The sequence below is a fragment of the Gasterosteus aculeatus genome, chromosome 9 (assembly GCF_964276395.1).
Source record: "Gasterosteus aculeatus chromosome 9, fGasAcu3.hap1.1, whole genome shotgun sequence".
Taxonomy (NCBI): Eukaryota; Metazoa; Chordata; class Actinopteri; order Perciformes; family Gasterosteidae; genus Gasterosteus; species Gasterosteus aculeatus.
The window spans coordinates 1,950,622-1,970,515 of NC_135696.1; the positions used below are offsets into that span (position 1 = coordinate 1,950,622).

General features: G+C 45.7%; 1 protein-coding gene across 1 annotated transcript; it reads right to left on the reverse strand.

Moving 5' to 3' along the window:
* Positions 1 to 295: 295 nt before the first annotated feature.
* On the reverse strand, positions 296 to 19,643 carry pds5a (PDS5 cohesin associated factor A). Its single transcript, XM_040187278.2, has 33 exons — positions 19,374 to 19,643; positions 18,289 to 18,441; positions 11,833 to 12,036; positions 11,276 to 11,362; positions 11,090 to 11,187; positions 10,685 to 10,811; positions 10,343 to 10,423; positions 10,101 to 10,241; positions 9,446 to 9,561; positions 9,250 to 9,344; positions 9,015 to 9,160; positions 8,635 to 8,786; positions 8,340 to 8,453; positions 8,078 to 8,159; positions 7,913 to 7,961; positions 7,648 to 7,787; positions 6,998 to 7,113; positions 5,930 to 6,035; positions 5,670 to 5,830; positions 5,427 to 5,550; positions 5,134 to 5,292; positions 4,908 to 4,976; positions 4,608 to 4,744; positions 4,369 to 4,492; positions 3,939 to 4,143; positions 2,866 to 2,980; positions 2,640 to 2,772; positions 2,310 to 2,429; positions 2,119 to 2,181; positions 1,757 to 1,908; positions 1,603 to 1,675; positions 1,244 to 1,497; positions 296 to 597 (listed from the first exon to the last, which is right to left on the reverse strand). Exons 2-33 carry the CDS (start codon positions 18,400 to 18,402, stop codon positions 594 to 596), a joined length of 3,861 nt encoding a protein of 1,286 aa, XP_040043212.2. The 5' UTR covers positions 18,403 to 18,441; positions 19,374 to 19,643; the 3' UTR covers positions 296 to 593.
* Between the last annotated feature and the right edge of the window lie 251 nt (positions 19,644 to 19,894).

A 19,894-nucleotide genomic window follows, 5' to 3' on the forward strand; every position in this document is an offset into this window, starting at 1 on the left:
CAGCAGTCAGAAGGACACACTGAAGTGTGACTGCTACTGGATCATTTATGCATGACGGTCCAGCTCCTACTGAGCTGTAACCCGTCAAAACCTAATGACACCAAATGTTTTTATAAAGTTGGTATCAGTAATATCTCTTAAAATGATGTTCCAAAACGGCAAAGTAGTATATAAACTGCAACCCGATCACCAGACAGTAAGAAGTCAGGAGACATATTGTAGGATTTTTTTTCCCAGGGAATTTAATAAGCAACAATCATAACCAGATTAAAACGTTTGTAAAATGTCCATCCTGTTTTTGTTTTCTTAAAAATAGCTCCACAAAAGGAGCAAAGAGCAACAAACGAAAGGCAAAAAAATAACATGTTTTTTTTTTAAGACCTACATACAATGAGCTTCAAATCGTGACTAAGGTGTTTAAAACCTTCTAGGATGTCAGTGGTTCGTGTGTGTGTGTGTGTTTTAAGTAAGGTCCATAATGTGTCCAGGAAAGCTTTAGAGTCCGAGGCGCGTGTACGGAGGGCGGGGGAGATATGAGGAAGAGTCTGGCCCGATTCTCTCTAGTCTTCGTTTCACCTTCGCCGGCTTCCTCCTTACCTGAAAGACAAAATAGAGTTCAGAGCTCCAAGCTGGTCTGTAATTAACAGGAGATTGTAATTTTACACAAGAGCACTGCACAAGACAGCTTGTTCCTCGGCAATACAACCGACAAGAAGTACTAGTCAGTCAGAGGTGGTAAAGGCTCGTCAGGCTCATTTAATCAAACTAACAGATCAGAGTGAAATCTGTTACAATGAGCACTTCTAACAAGGACAAAAGCTCAGTAGCAAAATACACGGTTTAGGAGACATTCCTGGACCAAACCAACTCACTGCCAGCCCACTGCCTTCCAAAGGGAGCGCCTCTCCTCGCGGACTTGGTCTCTCCCTGGCTACACGAGTCGGACGGGGGGGGGGGCACCTCCCTGCCTCCGTCCTGCCACTGAGACGGCCCTCTGGGCTGGACTGCAGCTCTATCTCAGTGTCTCCCTTGCTGCCCAGAAGAAGGGCCCCTGTCCCTACAGCTCTCCCTGCCTCCTCTCCAGACTCCCTCTTTCTCTCTCTGTCTTTCCCAACGCTCACGCACGGCCACCTGACGAGGAAATGGAGTCAATTTCCTTTTTCTCCACCTGTCTGTCGAGGCTACTTGAAGCTCAGCTGCTACAGGTTAAATCCATTACAGGCCACGCCTCCTTCGTCCTCACCTCTGCAAGTCAATCTGTCTCTTTGTCCCTTCGTCGTTCTGCTGCTGCTGCTGTTTCGACATCTTGATGTTGATGGAGTCCGCCGGCGGGTTGGGATTGGGGTCGGCCGCCCTCTTCCTGCCGCGGCTCGCCGCGGCCGGCGCCACCTCTTTCTCGACGGGAGCGGCGGCGGCGGACTTGGGTTGGCGGCCGCGCCGCTTGACGGGCGACGCCGCGGTGTCGCCGCCGGGGGTCACGTTCTGACTCGGCTCCTCCTGAGAGAGAGAGAGAGACGGTCGGGGGGGGGGGGGCGGCGCTTGGTCAAAAGAGGACGCACTGCGGAGCTCTTCGGGACGGCAGGCGGTCCCCTCTGTGCTTACCTTCTTCCCCACATCGTGCTGGATGACCGGGTTCTCGTTGTTTTCCTGCGCTGACGACTCGGTGACGGCGTTGCTGTTACGGGACACGATTAAAGAGTTGGCAGAGGCCTGTTCCTCAGTGCACGTGTGTGTGTGTGCGTGCGTGTGTGCGTACCTGTTCTTGTTGATAGTGGAGCTGTTCAGGGGGGAGGAGTTGGTGCTGGTGTTACTGGCTGTGTCGGAGCCCGTGGGGGTCTTCGTGAAGATCCTCCTCCCCGGTACCGTCAGAGGCTTGTTCACAGCTCCCAACACCGGAGCAGGTTTAGGCTGAGAAGAGAACGTTATGCTGCTTTTTAGAGATTTCATTCAATTCATATTTAACACAACATAATAGTCGTGGATGTACTCCGTGACAAACACCGTTGCTACTTTATGCTTTTACTACTTGTGTACCTTTGCCCTTCACCCTGTAAATTCGTAATGCCAATACAGAATGATTGACCTTTCTACGGATCGCAGAATGTGGAAAGCTTTTACCTTTCCAGTGAGCAGCACTTGTCTCATCTCCGTCGACAGATACTCTTTATCATTTTTAAAGTCCTGTGGAAATAAATCAAACCAGAAAACGTAAGACACTCATTTGCAACAAGCACTTTGAAGAAGAGTTTGACATTTTGGGTGAGCACGAATACATTGTCTACATTAGAGCATGTGTGAGTGTGTATTGCCTTGTCCTGTACGAGGAAGAACTTGGAGGGCAGGACCGGGTCTTTAGGGGAGTCCAGGTGACACGCAGTGCTCTTATTGGCGATGACGAAGAGAGCCACATCGCAGACTATATACAGTTTCTGTAACCAAGAGAACATGAGACGCGGTTATGGACGGAGTCTGTTCCGCTTTGCCATCTAGTAAACATGTAATGGTTTTATAGAGTTAAAGACATTTTGGAAAGAGACAATTATTCCCAAAGCTTCAGGTTTATGAACAAATGAAGAACAAGAAGATACGTTTCAAGAGATGCTGGCCAGATCACACGCTCAATGTAAACGTGTGCATACCTCGTTGGCTTTGGCGTCCTCGGGACACTGTGCATCCTTGGTCTGTTTGATGTTCTCCACCATCTTCCTTAGGAACGCATGGCTGTTGTTCTCATTCTTGGTCATCAGAACTTCCAGCATGAACCACAGACACCTGCACACGGAAGCAAAATGAACATCACTGCAGGCATCTTAAACAAATCTGAAAAAATACAGATGCATCAATAGTTCATATGGCAGCACTTACTCTTTAATGTCTTTAAGCTGTTCATATTCATGCGGTTTTGTGAAGTCCGGGTCGTGGGCCAGCAGGTGGATCATATATGGGACGACATATTCAGGAAGGAGGGAGACAAGTTTTTCTGTGGGGAGAGAAAGTAATGTTGAGAAGTTTCATGCACGTTCTCAAAGAACAGAAATATCACCCATTAAAGTTTGTGTACCGAAGTGCAATGAAACACTATAAATAAAACACGCCTTTAAAAACAGCAGCGGATGAACCCGTGAGATCTGTGCGCATGGTGAATGGATCGGGTCCAGCTTACATCCAGGACATGGTCAAACCCGACATCCCAACCCGCACTCTCCGCTCTGCATCTGCCAAACTACTCGTTCCTCCCTCACTGAGAGCAAAACACTCGACTAGGTCTCGACTCTTCGCTGTCCTTGCGCCGAAATGGTGGAACGAGCTCTCTGAAGACACCAGGACCACAGAGAGCCTTCACATCTTCCGCCGCAAACTAAAGACACACCTCTTCAGACTCTACCTCGACTAAAGACTAACAAATTGTAGCACTTAAATTGTACTTATAACGTCACTCATCTATAGCAAATTGGCTTATTTGAGGAAATTGCACTTTCTTGTTTCTTGTTCTCCTGAGTTTGTACCCTATGGTTGAATGCACTTATTGTACGTCGCTTTGGATAAAAGCGTCAGCTAAATGACATGTACCGGTAATGTAATGTAATGTGAGCAGGCGTTGACTTTCCTGAAACGAACACATGAACTTGAACGCCAGATTTCTACGTACTCTACATCGTTTGAGGTTTGACCTGCAGCCTTTTGGCACATAGTTCGTCTGCATTAGTTTAATTCCTCATCTCTGTACAAGAGAACTGGGTGCAAACTTTCTTTGTGTCGATTTTCTGGAGATGTGGTTAAACAAATCATATTGGATGGAAAGGTGGAATATTTGACCGTTCAATGGCTGTTCAATAAAGCGGACTGTGAAAAAATAAATGGATAAAAAGAACACTACAGGTCAGAAAAGACCGCAGCAGCGTGTAATCGCGGCGCACACGTCGGTGAAAAAAACTGACCCTGAGCGAGTGGGTTCTGTTTGATGTACTCCCTTCGGACTGAAATGTTCTTGAGGAGGCACTGTCGGGCGTGCGCGCGGCGCTCCTTCACCGGATCCTTGGCGCACAGGGCGAAGACGGCGAGGTACTCCAGGGGCAGCATCAGCTTGGCGAGAGCCAGGTGCAACTTCTGCGCGAAGATCTGACGGACCTGGTAGCACTCGTCCTGTACGTCGGAGGGAGCAGACTCGAGTCAAACAACATGGTGTACTTTACAACAGGCCTTTTTTTCCACACGACCTTCTGACACGTCAATGTGGGGGAGAGGACTTCTGAACCAGGACGGTGCAGCTCGGTGGAATGCAGCCGTCCATAATGTGATCGTCCATACCCTCCTCCTTCTAACGGCACATGCTCTGCTGCTAAAGAGGCTCACAAAACGCAGACTAACGTTGATTACGAGGCCGCAGAGCTGAAACTGTTCGGGTGTGATGATGTCGTGGTAACACGGCTCCTGGGCCAACTTCATGATGGCTCCGCCTGCAGCCAGCCTCAGGCGGGACATGTCCGACTTGCTGTGGGGAGAAAGAAGGAACAAGAATGTTAGCGAAGATTAGAAGTTAGAATCTGTAATAAATGATTGTCCCCCCACACACACTTCTTAATCCTGACATTCAAGCCCCGAATCACCTGATCTTCTTCTGCTCTGTGAGGTCGCCCTCGCTGACCAGCATTGCCGACAGCAGGCGCAGAGTGGAGTTCGCCGACTTGGATTGGTTGTTCTTCATTCCTAGTAACCAGCGCACGAGCAGCTTGATGGCCTGCACCTGTGGGACCAGCAGGAGCTCGATTAGAGAGACCAAGGTGCTGGGACCTTTCAAACATGTCTTCATGTAGTTGTTATTACATGGGCACCGAAGAAGATTCACACATTTGTCATCAATGTAAGATCATGTAGTAGAAAATGCCACAGAGGTGCTTTTTTTTTACCTTAGCTAGGACCTCGGGTGAAACTTCCTCATCCGTGGTCCACAGCTTCCCATTCTTGTTTCCCACTGACTGGAGACATAAAGGAAAATCAAAGCCACTCTTTTCTAAACCGGGTTTATTTTGGCTAAAAGTTGTATTTTATCAAACACAATTCTGTGAAATTGTTGTAAAACAGTGTGAAAAGTGAGCAAATGTTGTATGGGTGTGAAGCTTCATTTCCACACACCCGGTCATTCATGAGCAAGTCCTTGACGATGAAATTGGCCACGATGGACTTCATGGGCGAAGCAAACTGATCTGGTGCCAGCATGGAGATGTGACCCAGGGACACGAGGGGAGTGATGAGCTGCTCTGGGACGTCTGCGTTCAGGCTACGTGACAGAGGCTGCGACAAAAGAAGAAAGCTCAAGGAAAAGATCACGTACGAGAAGGATAAACCGGAGGGGAGTGAATAATGATTAATTCAAGCTAAAATAAAGAAACATTTGCAAATAGAAAAATGGAAAAACTGTCCCCTACCTCAAAAATCTGTGCCAGCTGCACCTCCTTGTTGTTAAAGATGGCGTGGATGCAGTGGACCGCCTGCTTGGCCTGGTGGGGCGTTCCCCGCTTGGCTTTCTGATGCAGGACGGGAATCAGAGTCCTGTTGGAGCACACAAGGAAGATTATTTCTCTGTGTGGCTGACGTCGTTCCCTCGCTGTAGATTCTTAAAGCAACCGTCCAACTAAAAAGAGTTCTCAAACATGTCGTTTCTCTCTTACGATCGTATCTGTTGTAGCTCCGTCTCAATCTTCTGTCCCGTGTTTCTGAATATCTGGATGGCTGCCTCCGCCACTTTCTCGTCCTCCATCTTCAAACACTGCAGCAGAGACTCGTAGGTTTCTGCGGAGTGGAACGCTGTTGGGTGTGTGAACGATAAGACCTAGAAGGGGAGCAGAAAAAAAGAGAATACGGTAATCAAACCGGCTTACTACTAATGACCCAATTGTCTTGTACGCTACAGTGTGCCCACGTCAGCTACCTTAAGGAGCTCCAGCCCGGAGCGGATGGCTGTATCGGGAGTAACGCCCTCCTCGTCGTCGTCAGCGGTGCCCTCAATGGACTTGTTAAGCAGCTTCACCAGAGCACTGAGACACAACAAGCAACAACCCATTAAGATCCTCTAAACGGGAGCAACAGGACACACTGCGCACCATGAGACGTCTTATAACATAACAGCAGAAAGTGTTACACTGCCCAACAAAGCCCCACATGTCCCCTTACCTCCAATGCTATACATCCATCTGGATTGCTTTGCTGCGAGTTGCCTCGCTGTAAAATATTAAATATTTGCCATAACTGTGTCCAATTACAAACCAATAAAGGAGAGCAAATTACACTGATTGCTCACAGCACCTAAATAAAGTCCTTTGAAAAACAGGATTTGTTCTTTTAGGAAGGAATTACGAGCCGGTTATTTAAAATAAGCATAATGTGTGAGTGCTCACAACGCGGCCTATGGATAAGCACCGGGAGTCATTTCCGTAGGTGTGTTTCTCTCTCTTATGGTGTTTTTCCATGAAGCAGAAGGGGTTAAACCGGATCCCTGCCCGAGGCCCGCGGGTTCATCTCTTCACCACTAGGTGTCTCAGTGAACGAGAGAAGCCGGCTCAGGGTGTTACACAACACACGAGCAGAGCTCTTATCAATGAGGCAGGAAGTGCTGCTCTGCATCTTTTTGTGCAACGCTAAAGAAACTTTTATCTGATTGACAGGATTTTAAGCCCTCTTTCAAATTTGAATGTCTCCTTCTCGCTCGGAAAGCAGCGCAGGTACTGATTCAGGCTCTTGTCATGTTAAATTGTACTTATAGCGCCACTTACCTATTGTAAATTGGCTTATTTGAGGAAATTTTCCTTTGTTTCTTGCTCTTCCGAGTTTGTATTCTTATGGTTGAATGCACTTATTGTAAGTCGCTTTGGATAAAGGCGTCAGCTAAATGACATGTAATGTAAATGTAGCCTAGTATGAATGTTCCTCTATGAATGGTCTGTAGGGAAACTCAAGCGCAGCACGAGATCTGTCGAACATTTGGGGACATTTTTCGGACCTGATGGCCTCCGAGTCGATGTGGACGGGGGCGATGCGCTCCAGCAGGAACTTAACCATCTCCAGGAACGGGTTGGTGGGCTGTTTGGGGAACGTCAACTTCCGTGTGATCTCCCTCTGCAAACACACAACACGGTCAATACAGACGTTCATGGATCAGGGTTATAAATGGGCATCCACATTTACAACCCAGGTTTGTTTTACTAAATCTTTGAATGTTTCAGTAGATTGCACCGAAACATGCACGGTAATAATAATAATAATAACAATAACAACCTCGTATCAACGAATTTGGAGCAAAAGGATGAAAAGCTGGAGGGAAATGAAGACGCTGTAGATCTCAATGCTGATTGACAATGACTCAACACATCAAAGATGTTCTATTGCAAAGATCTCAACATCACCTTTCCTCTTTGTCTCAGTCTAATCTCAGAAAAGCTGGCAGCCCAGTTCAAAGAAGGAACAGAGCTGATCAGGTGTTGATTAATGCAGGTCTACAGAAGCTTTCCATCTTTCTCAAAAACAACAGCACATCTATGCACTCAAAACACAGCCTGAGCTCTTTATAAATAAAGACAGAACGCGACCACCACCACGGTCTGGGAGGAAGTGAAAGAGCGGCGTGCACGCCAAATGGTGTTTTCCTCTCACCACACAGATCTCGGCCTGTTTGCAGGAGCATGTCGGGCTGATGAGCACCTCCAGCTGGACTCGGAGCTTCTCGTCTTCACCCAAAACCTGGTTGAACTTCTTCATAAAGTCCTGGGCCTTTCCGGCGTCTGGGAGGTTCTCTGCAAACACAGAGACGAGTTAAAGGACAATATTGTTAAGCCAAATGAACCCTGACCGCCCAGAAGATACAAGATGTGTGCGGAATGAATGCGCACTGTGCACGTTTGTGTGGTTTCCAACTTACTGGCGACACTCATCAGCTTCCCAAACATGGCCGTGTTATTCGCCTCGGACTAGTGGGGAGAGAGAGAGAGAGAGAGAGAGAGAGATACGGTCTTTAGATATGTTCTGCATCACAAAACTCAGGGGAGATGTGGTCAATTTTGTATGTAAATGTTTGTCAACACACCACTGGCAGCTTGTGGAGGTCGAGCAGCTCTTTGACCAGGCTTCTGAGCATGTTCTGACACTTCCACATCTCATTCAGGGCCCTGAAAGCGAAGCACGCAGAGAGGAGAAACCGGTGAGGTGTCACAAAACGTTGCACCTTTAGTGTTGGTAGTGGCTGGTTGGCCATTGTGCGGGTTTGTGTGTTCATCGCATGCAAGCATCAAAATAAAGATACAGGTCGGCGGTCATGTGCTAGAGGAGATGTTGCAGCTTTGACTGACTTGACAGCGTTGGTGTCCAGGCAGGCGTACAAGTAGTACAGACACTTCATCTTCTCCTCCGTGTCAAGACTGTGAGGAACCATGTACTGAGCGAAGATCTTCTCGACTAATAACCTGGAGGAGTAAATGCGAACGGAAAGGACAGTATTGTCAATGCACTATTAAACTTGAGCACAGTGCTTACAAAATAAACTGCAATCATCCATGTTTAGACGGTTACTCAAGGTCTGAACAGCCAAAACGGCCGCGTTTACCACGTCAACACAAGACTACATGTCCGTGTGTTTATGCTCACTTGTCGTCAATGCTGTTCTGATAGTAGATGTGCAGTAGTTTGTCTTTGATCCAGCTGATCTTCTGGGCTGACTCCTTCCCCGCCTCGTAGTGCAGGCAGTACTTCTTAAAAAGCTGAGCGAGGCCCATCATGGCCTCTTTACGCACACGCCACTAGAGAGGGAGGAGAAACAGTTCAGATGCAGAAAGTCAACATTCCACCTAAAGTCGCTCATAAGCAAGTAAAACCCGGAGTATCTGAACATTTATGTGGGTGAGATGTCTCCAAAGTCCATGAACGCTGATAAATGGACTGAATCAAGCAAAGACGGCTTCTACGACTACCCAAAACGCCATTTGATGGCAACATCTGCACCGCTTGGGAGCGCACGTTATTCTCACCCTCTTGTCTAAGGTCCTCTCTCGTACGAAGCCCAACAGCTGGTCATTGACCAAGTTGAGATCCTTTTTCCCGGCGTTGATAATGGTCACAATGACATCGTGGCGGATAGCTTCCTCTGGGTCGTGCGAGCGCACTTTCAAATACTCTAGATGGGGAGAGAGCCGCGTGTTCAGAGCTTGAATGGGGAAAGAAAGGGCCGAGTTGGGGGAGGAGAGTGATGAGACTCAAACACACCTGTCAAGTCTTTGGCCAGGTCTGGGTGGTTCATGAGGCAGTGGCTAGCGAACTTAACACACTCTAGCCGGACGGGAACATGGATGTCGTTGAACCTGCGGGGAACAAAGCATCAGTAGCAGGTAGAGAGAGATCCCCGAATGGGCGTCACACCTGGGAGGAGCAGGTGATGGAGCTGGGGAGTGGCGGAACTCACCGTCCTAAGAAGCACTGCCACAGCGGTCGGTTCTGGGACGCCAGCTCAGAGTCTTTGGCCCCAAACAGCTTTGCCAGCAACCGGACAACAGCTAGACGCTCCTCGCCGTCGTTGCTCTGAAAACACAAAAAGCAGCATATCACATGACCATGGCTGACAACACTGCAGGATAGGGGAATTGTTGCAAAGCACTAAAATGAAGGCCTGCCTCCTGCACCTGGCGGCAGTAGTAGCATTATAAAATGCAACTGTGCAAACAGACAACAATGTCAGCAAGGCGTTTCGTATTCACGCGTCCAGCTGTGGTGTTCGAGGCTCCGGTCATTTGTTTTAATCTTGACTGGTGAGAACCAATCAAGAAGTGAACATCATCGTGTTTCAAGGGTACGCAAATCAAAACGAGCAAACGTTATGCTTTTTAAATCAATAGCGTAGTAGTCTGAATAGAGCCTCTATGTTTAGACCTGTCCAGCCTCCTCTCTCAGCCAGTTTAGCTGAAGGATGGACTTGGGAAGCTCTTAAAAGCAAGGTCTGGATTAAAAGTGCTCGAGTTCAAGCGTCTTTGCTCATTGACAATCATCGCGGTCCTACAAACATATCTGGTATACACGTCTGAGACCTGCGCTTATTTTGACAGCGTGTTTGTCGTGTTAACCTTGAGTTTGAATTCCAGCTGTGGCATGACAGAAGTAAGCAGCATGGGGTCGATGGTGAACAGTTCCTGGATGAGGTCAAAGACGTGCTCCGACAGGTCGCTGACCGACGACTTGCCCATTACTAACACCTGATTGAAGAACTGAGGAAGGGGAAAAAGAGCACCGTGTCAGATCAATAGCTCATCATTTAAAATATCTGTGCTGCCGATACAAACAGTGGTTATGTGGGTCTGCTGCTCACGTTTGCGATGCACGTCTCGATGGTCTGGACCGTCCTCTTCAGCAGAGTCTTTGCAAGATCGTACGCCTGCTTGTTCAGATTCTGTCCCGAGGAAAGTTGAACACAACATCTCACTCAAACACTCATTGATGCAGAACTCCAGGACTGTCCAATAGCTCAGCTGAATCTGGTTCCAATCATATGCAATATTGTTATTATTAGAATGCAAATAGAAAAAGAAATTAAACATTATTTTGCCAGATTACAGCTTTGAAAATAAAATAGTAGTACAGGTTCTCTGTAAATTCTGCGCAGTCAATATAAATAAATGATTAATACATATGAACGTGTTATGTGTCCCACCTTGTGTGCAGGGATGAGGTTAATGAGGATGGTGTCCAACAGCTCTTGTGTGACTCCGTCACCCTCCATGATTATGGAGCTCATCAGGTCTATCATGTGCATCTGCACCTTCTGATTATGGCTGTTGCTGTAGAAGATAGGTACATGAAAGAAAAGTGAATTTACAACGAAGTTATAATAAATGTGTGTGAAAATGGGTGATGGCTCATTGTAATCCCCTCAACTCCTGGAAATAGAATGATGGCAAGTTTCAAGGAAAACAACAAACGTCAGAAAGGGAGTAACGATAGAGCTCATCTACATGTGCAACAGATTCAAGGGCTACTGGAGAGACTATGAATAAGAAAAAAGGTTGGAAAAAAGAGCCATTAACAAATATATATATGTATATATGCAGAGCCTTACTTTATGACTGAGAAGAGTGTTTTGAAAAGCTGGATAAAGATCTCGTTGCAGTCCTCCAGTTCAAAGCATATGTTGTACGACTTCACCCACGCCAGGTTCTAGAGAAACACACAAACATGTTAGTCGGTCACCAGCGGTTTGCTCCACGGGCCCGTGAACAAACACACTTCCACATCAGCGCCTTACCTCCAGCAGGTAGAAGTATCTGTTGAACTGAGGGCTCTTAGTGTCTTCCAGTCCCTTTAGCTGTCTGGTGATAAACAGGAAAATGTCCTGGAGACGAGACAGAAAACATGTCAACACCTATTTGCATTATTCTTTTCACGAGCCGTTGGTTTGTAGCAGGCTGTAAACAGGTTTGTATCTGCTGTAAGGAGGTTTATTTCGGGATCGACCCTCTTTGGGGACCCGCCTCAAGTGGTCCTTTGAGGAGCTACAGTGTCTGCCGTCGTCCAGACTCAAGAGGTTCAGACTGCATTGCAATGAGACCAGCTAACAAAGTTTTTTTTTCACGGGTTTGCCAAAACACCAGGCCAGTAGTATAGATAACATTAGAGCAGAATGGCCTTTTCTATTTTACTTAGGATAGTTAGGATCTACATCAAACCGGCAGGCAGCAGTCACGTCAACTGGTGTACACTGCAAAACTGAAGCTTAGATTGCTTTAAATGACTCCCCCACGAGGAAGATGCGTAGTCTTTTGCTGGCGGGTTTTCTACGGTAATGCACGGTCAGTTGCTAACCTTGAGTTTGTCATGGGAGGTGTAGGGGGCCTCGGGGGCGTAGATCCTGAAGATGTCAGCCAGGCAGCAGGCCACCAGTAGCCTGACGTCTTTGTTGGGGTTCCTGAGGAAGAACTCGGAGGCGAGGTGGAGCGCCAGGGCGAGATACTGCTGCTTCTCCTCCTCGGAGTCTTGGTCCATGTCCATGTAGGTCTTCACCACCATCTGTGAGCCCAAGCGACACAGGAGGAGGAGGAGGATGAGGGGAAAACAACAGTTTGACACAATATTTGCATTTGAAACGACTCCTGCTGGACCATAAAGGAGTTTCCCACCATAATCAATCCAAGTAGCTACAAAAAGGATCGATACCCATCTATCCACTGTTCTATACTCTAAATAACATGTTGTTCAACTTGAAGAAAAACAAATTGCCGAAAAAAGCCGCTCTTTAACGTCGTCAATTGCCGCTTTGTGCTTTTATGTTTTATTTGAAGTATCGGTTCAGGCACCTGTATCCTTTTCGCACCGGATATCGGAAAACCCCAACAATAACCATCCCTTATAAACAGCAGGTTAGACAGTGATGAGCCAAGAGGAAGGAACCTCAAGGAAGTTGGCCAGGAATTGTAAGTACCAACATGTCGCGATGCTGAAGCGATTGTCCAGTGCAGCTAATAATCCGTCTCAGTCTGAGCGACCGGACAACCAGACATACTTGAGCTAAATTAACTTGGAGAGAGTAGAGCCGTTTCACCATTTACTAGGGCTGCACGGCAGAATATATTCCTGCACGTCACGGAGGAGCCACTTGTCTTACGTGTGTTGAGATTGAGGTCACGGTTGTAACTATATAACAACAAGGATTAACCTAAGAGTTACAGAGTTACGAATCCTGGAAAAAAAGAAACGGTGGGAAAGTCTTCTGCTTGAGAATTAAATCAAAATAATAAAAAATAGATTTTAACACTACATCTCAGATCCTACTTACATTTCATTCTCATGTGCTTATTGTGGGACAGGAAAAAAATTGTTTTTCTAGGTTCACCGCAAACACCTTCTCAGCAAACGCTGTAGGCACCAACCAGTTCTTATGTAGACTCACTCGGATACCAGGCTTTAAACTAGCACTTCCTCCACAAGAGTGAGCGATTGAGCGCGTTACACGAGAGGCAGAGCAGCTCACTATGCAGTCAGGCGGGTGGGGGATGGGCCGCCAGCGGCAGCAGACTGCAGAGCGCCGTGCACGCACACCTCGGACGCTCTCAGCGCGAGTCAGAATCAGCTTTATTGGCCACGTTTGCTTATGCTTTGTTCTACAAAAACACACAGTGCATGCAATAACAAGGAATATATAAAATAAATGAAAAAAGGGAAAAATAGGAAAGTGTTTTTACAGACATGAGCGGTTCATAAAAAAATATATTTTTTTAAATCCAGGTTGATCTTTGTAGACCAGCACACATGCTGGTCTACAAAGGAGAACCAGACTCAACTTTTGCTCAAATACAGAGTGATGTCATCTGTCAAAGCAGCTCATTAGCAAAGGTCATACGTGCGAGGACACATTCCCGGTACACGACTAGGTAAATAAATACCTCACAGTGCGGAACGCATAGTAAACGTTCAGACTCACTGATCCATTATTCAAACATAAGCTTTTATTTCGGCTTGTCTCACCTTTAGCAACAAAATATACAGCCGTCCTTTTTTTTTTTTTTTTTAGACGAGAACTTTACTTTGAAAACTCCTGCGTTGCCTCTTAATGAGGCCCGGGCGAATCCAACGGGGGCTTTTAATAAACCACGGCTGCTGTTTGACAGGGCGTGTGATTGTTACACCGCTGGGAGAAAAGCAAACTGCTTTAAATTATCGATTGACTACCAATACTACTACTGCCGACATGCAGAGGAAGCAGCCGTTTAGTGTTGCCATTTGCCAGCAGCAGCCCGACGCGGCGGACGACGCCGGCTTTGGCGAGAGCGATGGACACTAAACAAGCGTCGTTATCGATGCTGCGGTTTCTTCAGTACAATTCAAAACAAAAGCGCTCTCCGGTGGGAGAGGCTCTTCCATTCACCCCACAAAGAGTACCAAACGCTAGTGAAACGTGCACATGCAAGAGGTCACTTTAAAGTATATCGTATGTGTGAGATAGAAGAAAACCTTGTAACAAAGTTTGAAAAATAAAAAAAAATTAACAAAATTGGTCCAATAGAGTATAAAGGGGAAGATCTTGAGCACAAATACGGGGCCTTGCATAAGTCCCCCCCCCCCCCCCCCCCCGAGTTAATACTTGGTAGAACCCCACTTTGCTGCAATTCCAGCTCTAAGTCTCTTGGGATATCTAGAGATGGAAATGTTCATCCATTCCTCTTTGCAAAAAAGATGAAGCTCAGTTAGATTGGAAGGAGAATCTCACCATAGATTGGATTGAGGTTTGGCCATTTTAAAACATGAACATGCTCTGATCTAAACCGTTCCATCGTGGCTCTGGCTGTAGGTTTACAGCCTCAATTCTTTTGCAGACCGCATCATATCATCTTTAAGGATTGACCTGTATTTGGCTCCATCCTTCTCTCGCTCCATTCTGACTAGTTTCCTGTAGCTGCTGAACCACCTCCCCTGTTGGGACGGGGTGCTCAGGCTAATGGCCAGTGTCGGGTTTCCACCACACAGCGGTTTGCATTGAGGAAAAAAAAGTTCAGTTTGTCTCATCTGAGCAGAGCAACTTCTCCCACATGTTGATGTGTGTCCCACATGGCTTGTGGCAAACAGGACCTCTTATGGTTTACTTTCACAGCAGCTTTCTTCTGGCCACTCTACCATGAAGGCCCCGGTTGTGTTCACGGCTAGTAGTTGTCCAGTGGACAGATTCCTCCCCTCAGCTGTGGCTCATTGCAGCTCCTCCAGAGTTACGTGGGCCTCTTGCTTTCTTCGGATTCATTTTACAGTAAAGAGGGTGTCATTTTTAACATACATGTAAACTATTTTGTGTTGGTCGATTACATAATATCGCAATGAAATTAATTTGAATATGTGGTTATACCACAAAACGTAGAAAACTCCCAGCGGGGTGAATACCTATGCAAGGCAATGTATGTGTATTGAACGTAAAGACAATTATTTATAAATAAATAAAACTAAAGCAACAAACCTACTTCCTGTTTAAACTGGCACCAGCGAGCCCAGTGCACGTGATTAGTCATTTTCAGGTACCTTCAAACGGAACGGAAATATTTCTAAAAACAGTGATGGAGACTGGACAGAGTGTGAAAAAGGAAATTTCCAATAGACATGTAGTAAAAAAAAAAAAACTGGTTTGGTTAACAATGTGCAATGAAAAGACTAATTCAATATGAAATGGAAGTTGTGTCCAAATCCTTGTGTATAAGATTTGGGCACAATTACAGAATAGATCTAGACAAATCAATAGGACAGGAACTAAAAAAAATCCAGAAAAAAAAGAATGAAGAGTCAGGGTTTAAAACCAACAGGCTTAAACATTGAGGCCTTTGTTAGAGGGCCAACATCTGTCCAAACTGCACCACATTCTACACTGGACATCCCGTGTTCCGTTGGCAATATGGCCGCCGTGTGCAAAGCAGACTGGATGAACAGTTCTATGCAAAGCACATAAGTGCCCACAGACCAATAGAGATCCCTAGCTGTATAATCTTGGGAAATACTTATGTGCTTCCTTGAGACGGGGAGATCAATACCACTCTCGTCTGTACGGTAAACATGAAGCTAGCCAGTCGCAGTTGGCTTAGCACAAAGCCTGGAAACGGGTCAGCGACGGGCTCCGTCCAAACGGTACAAAATAAGCCCAGCGCGACCTCTGGTTTGCTCTGGTTTCTTTAATCACAATAAAAAGCAAAGGGGAAAAGGGACTATTTGTGGTTTTATAGGGGGGGACTCAGGGTATTATCTCTTGGCCGGGTGCCCCCACCTTCAGGAGTCTCCAATGGTTGCTTGGCAACCTCACAGTGACGGCCAGACGACAAAAGGCTGGTGCTTAACGCTTCATATTTACATACATACGCGAGTATGGTATCGACCCGCTCATCTAACTCCCCCGAAAGACTAAAGGGATTTCTAAAAGGCTCAACGATTCCCTAAAGAATGCCTTTCCCCTCCGTGAAAGCAATGTGGTTGGAAACATCGGTCTCTACCAACCACGATGATCAAGTACATGTTGCGTCCTTTTGTTACACAGTGGGTCTTTTATAGATCGAAGTGTAGTGGAGAAAATATTTTTGCCAGTTGGTGGGCGCAGCTAGATTGTAGCTTTAAAAAAACGCCCCCATTTGGCTTATTTAATTAGTAATGAGAGCTCTGACAACAATTGTTAATCATTATAACTTGTAACAAAAACTTTTTTCATGGAACTACAGTAATCCCTCGTTTATCGCGGGGGTTACGTTCCGAAAATGACCCGCGATAAGTGAAATCCGCGAAATAGAAAACTTTTTTTTTTTTTACAATTAGCAACTATTACATGTATACAAATACAGTGACTCGCGTGTAGGCCGTTTCACTGCTCTTCAGACTGGGCCGCTGCATCCTGACTGCGCTCTGCAGTGTTCTCTTCTTCTGAAGCCCGCGGTGCAGGTGTGTTTGTTCGGGAGAAGAACATAGTGATAGGCAGCTGTTGTCGCTCTTTTTTCTTCTTTGCAAAAAGATCCTTGTACACCGACATGCCACCATCGATTACGTTGGAGAACTGTAATGAACGGCTCGGGAGTGAGTTTTTAGCGAATCAGAATGCAGAGCACAATGCACCAAAAAAAAAAAAAATGCAATATGAAAATCCGCGAAATAGCGAATCCGCAATAAGTGAACCGCGAAGTGGCGAGGGATCACTGTATTTGGATTTAGTGACCTATAAACAAAGACACCATTGCATTAGAATAAAAGCAATTAAACACAACCGAATGATGTATAATATATGGTATTTTAAGTGTTTGCATTTAGAAGAATTAGGATAACGTATAAATTGAACAGAGTTGGCTGAGGATAGTTTCTGGGTGATTGGGTATAAACAACTTATCTTGGAAGGTTGTTTATTATTCATCATGTGTGTGCCAACAACTTATATTTTTATGATGTGAAATATATCACTGGTGTTTGAGTGAGTATACAAAGCACAGTGGGTGGAGTGGATTATTTTGCTTTTTTCAATCTACAACGTTCTGCAGCGACAAAAAGGAACTGTCTGCCAGGATGGACAAGATATAGAAACTGAGAATCCCGATCTCAACATTCAATAAAACAACTCCTACTCAACTTAATGCAGATAATCATTTGCTGATTGCCCGGTTTCACAATTGTCAATATATGTTTTTTTCCCAAGCCAATGATGGTCGAGGCTGATAAGTCATTGAGCTTCCTTCCCATCCCTGTGGAGCAAACAATGAAATAGTGCGAGGAAAGTGCAAAACCCTCGAGCAATCTACTTTAAGATTTAAAATACTTAACTTTGTTATTTGGTGAAAACCTTAATGTGGAACCATGTTGGGAGTATTCATTTGTATTGGGACACTGAGTGAGAAGTGTAACCTGGTACAATATGTACTTTTAGTCAAAGCTACAGAACTGCTTGTGATAGTGGCTGACTTTAGTTGAACGTGAATGAAAAATAGGAATCTCAAACCGTAGAAAATTAACTGCACCATAAAATTAACTGCAAACTGGGTAAAACAGGCTCTGCTAGAAGTGCAACAAATCGTAACTCTCTCCCATCAATTTGTGTCAGCTGTCTACTTCTCAGCAGTAAAAGCAGGTTACATGGATGTGTAAACACTGGTCTAGCAGTCAACAGCCATTCAGCACGGTTGTCTCGCTTGCCAAGGCCAAAGGTTGTTGCGCTTTACGGTCTTAACTTAGTCAGTTCTGAGATGTCACAGAACCGCTTCAGTATTACTGGAGTAAACAATCTAACGTGATTAAGAAGAGTCACAAGATCCCAGTAAATATAAGTGCCAGCTTTGAAAAACTAACTTCAGGATGGAGTGTGAGATGCTTTAACACCTGTGTTTCATATAAAACACGGCTGATAGAAACAGCCAGTGAACAGCTAGTGAACGCAGTGAAGCATTTAGCAGCTGAGGCAGATATTTCCCTCAGGAGTTGATACAGAGGACAAACGGAAACCATATTAAAACGAATGCAGAAACTACTTGTTTCCATGTCTTGTGTTGGGATCATCCCATTTGTCCTAGTCTTAAGAGGATGGAAGAACTGCTAAATGTGGAGACCTCACTACTGAAAAATAATATCAGCAGTATCAGTCAAACTCAAATTAAACCATAATTCTCCGGTGTACCATGTCTGTGAGTGTGTGAGTTGGTCTGACATACAGTAGCATACAACATAATTAGGGTGATGGCATTTTGCCAGGGGCTGAACACAGAGAAATCCCGTTGGGGCTTGCAAGGATATGAATTCCGACAGCGAGAAATCACGTCAACACACCTTCAACCGTTTGACCATTTCATCGTTGCTGATTTTGTCGGTAATCTCCTTCACTCCGGGCGGATAGGTGATCTTTCCGTCCCCCGCCGGTTTCTGCTGTTGCGGGAACTCCATGCTTGTTGATGTGTGGTCCACACGGTCTTCTACTGGCCTCTATGGGCCAGAAAACAAAAGTTCAGCACAACCATGCTACCGCACTTACCAAAACCTGGTTTTAAGCACCATTGCCATTAGCCAACTATCAAGTGTACCCGCTGAAATGAACTACACCGGAGCGGTTTATTTAACGATATTCTGGTCCAGACAACTTTTCAGACAGAAAGACGAAATTCAACCAACAGTGTACATATTGTTAGCTTGCATGCTAAATACCCCAGCTAGATATAAGCTCCATATTTTCCGTTAATGTCCAATCAAACATGGTATTGCTAGAGAAACAAGCATATCGGGGCTTCTAGTAACCTTACGGCTATTTGAACCGCTAAGTTGTAGGAAAAACACCCCAAAACAACACGAAAGCGGCCGGCGTATGTCTACTGTCATACAGGTTATCAAATTAGCTAGCTAGCTAGTTGCAGTGCAAACATCATTGGCAAGCGGTTAGCATTTTGCGGGAAGGAAGTAATGCTAGCAGCGAACGGCTAATACACGTTAGCCGTGCTAGCTAAAGGGTTAGCCTACTTTGCTAGCGCATAGGCCGCAAACTACTGAGGTACCCATCACATCTCAGACTACAGACAATCACAGAGGAAGTGGGGTATCCCATCATCTCTGCCTAAAATAGGCTTGACCGTGGTCAGTTCCAGTGTTTGACAACAAATGAAACTAGTTTGTGAAGTTTAAAAATCAAGCTAATGTACTTGTTACTGTCTTTTTTCAACTTCGACGCATCGCTCCGTACTGCCGCTAGTTTACAGGCGACGAAGGGCTGCTACCGTCGCCCTGAGCCCTGTCTCGCAACACCAACTTGCCCACACAGATGATTTTTAACATCCCAAATGAATGCGAAATTAATCTATTTTCAAATACACAAATACGACAAAAACAGTAGAATATTTGCCAAGCATCCCCTTGTTTGTATTTACCTCTCAAGTGGCCCGTTTTAATTCATTAGTCTGACACAGGTTGGTTTAGTTTTCGGCACAAAGCTCTCTGTCCGTGCAGCTCAGTCAGTGCTGTGTGTCTGGAGGCTGAGTGCACAGCGCCCCCCTCGGTCCCACGCGGGTACTGCAGCACACAATATACATGGCGGGAGTCACCTCACGCACAAATCCCCTCAACTTACTGTGGGGTTTTATCTTTGAAATATCCCCGGTGTCAACATTGCTTTTACGTAATTACATTTATTTATATGCATGATACCATGTCCCGGTTATGTGCGTGTTATTATTCTTATCATTGTTATGACAACTAATACTAATACTAGTAGTACTGACATAACATAAGTACGTGGGGAGTGCAAGTTTACTTTCTCTATGAAATAATGAGTTGCGAGGGTTGTTAGAGGAGTGAGACACCCAGTGGTCAACTGGTAGATAACAATTCAGAAGGTGGTTCAATTGAACTACTTTCTTGAATGATACAGACCATCCGCTTTTCCTTTAAA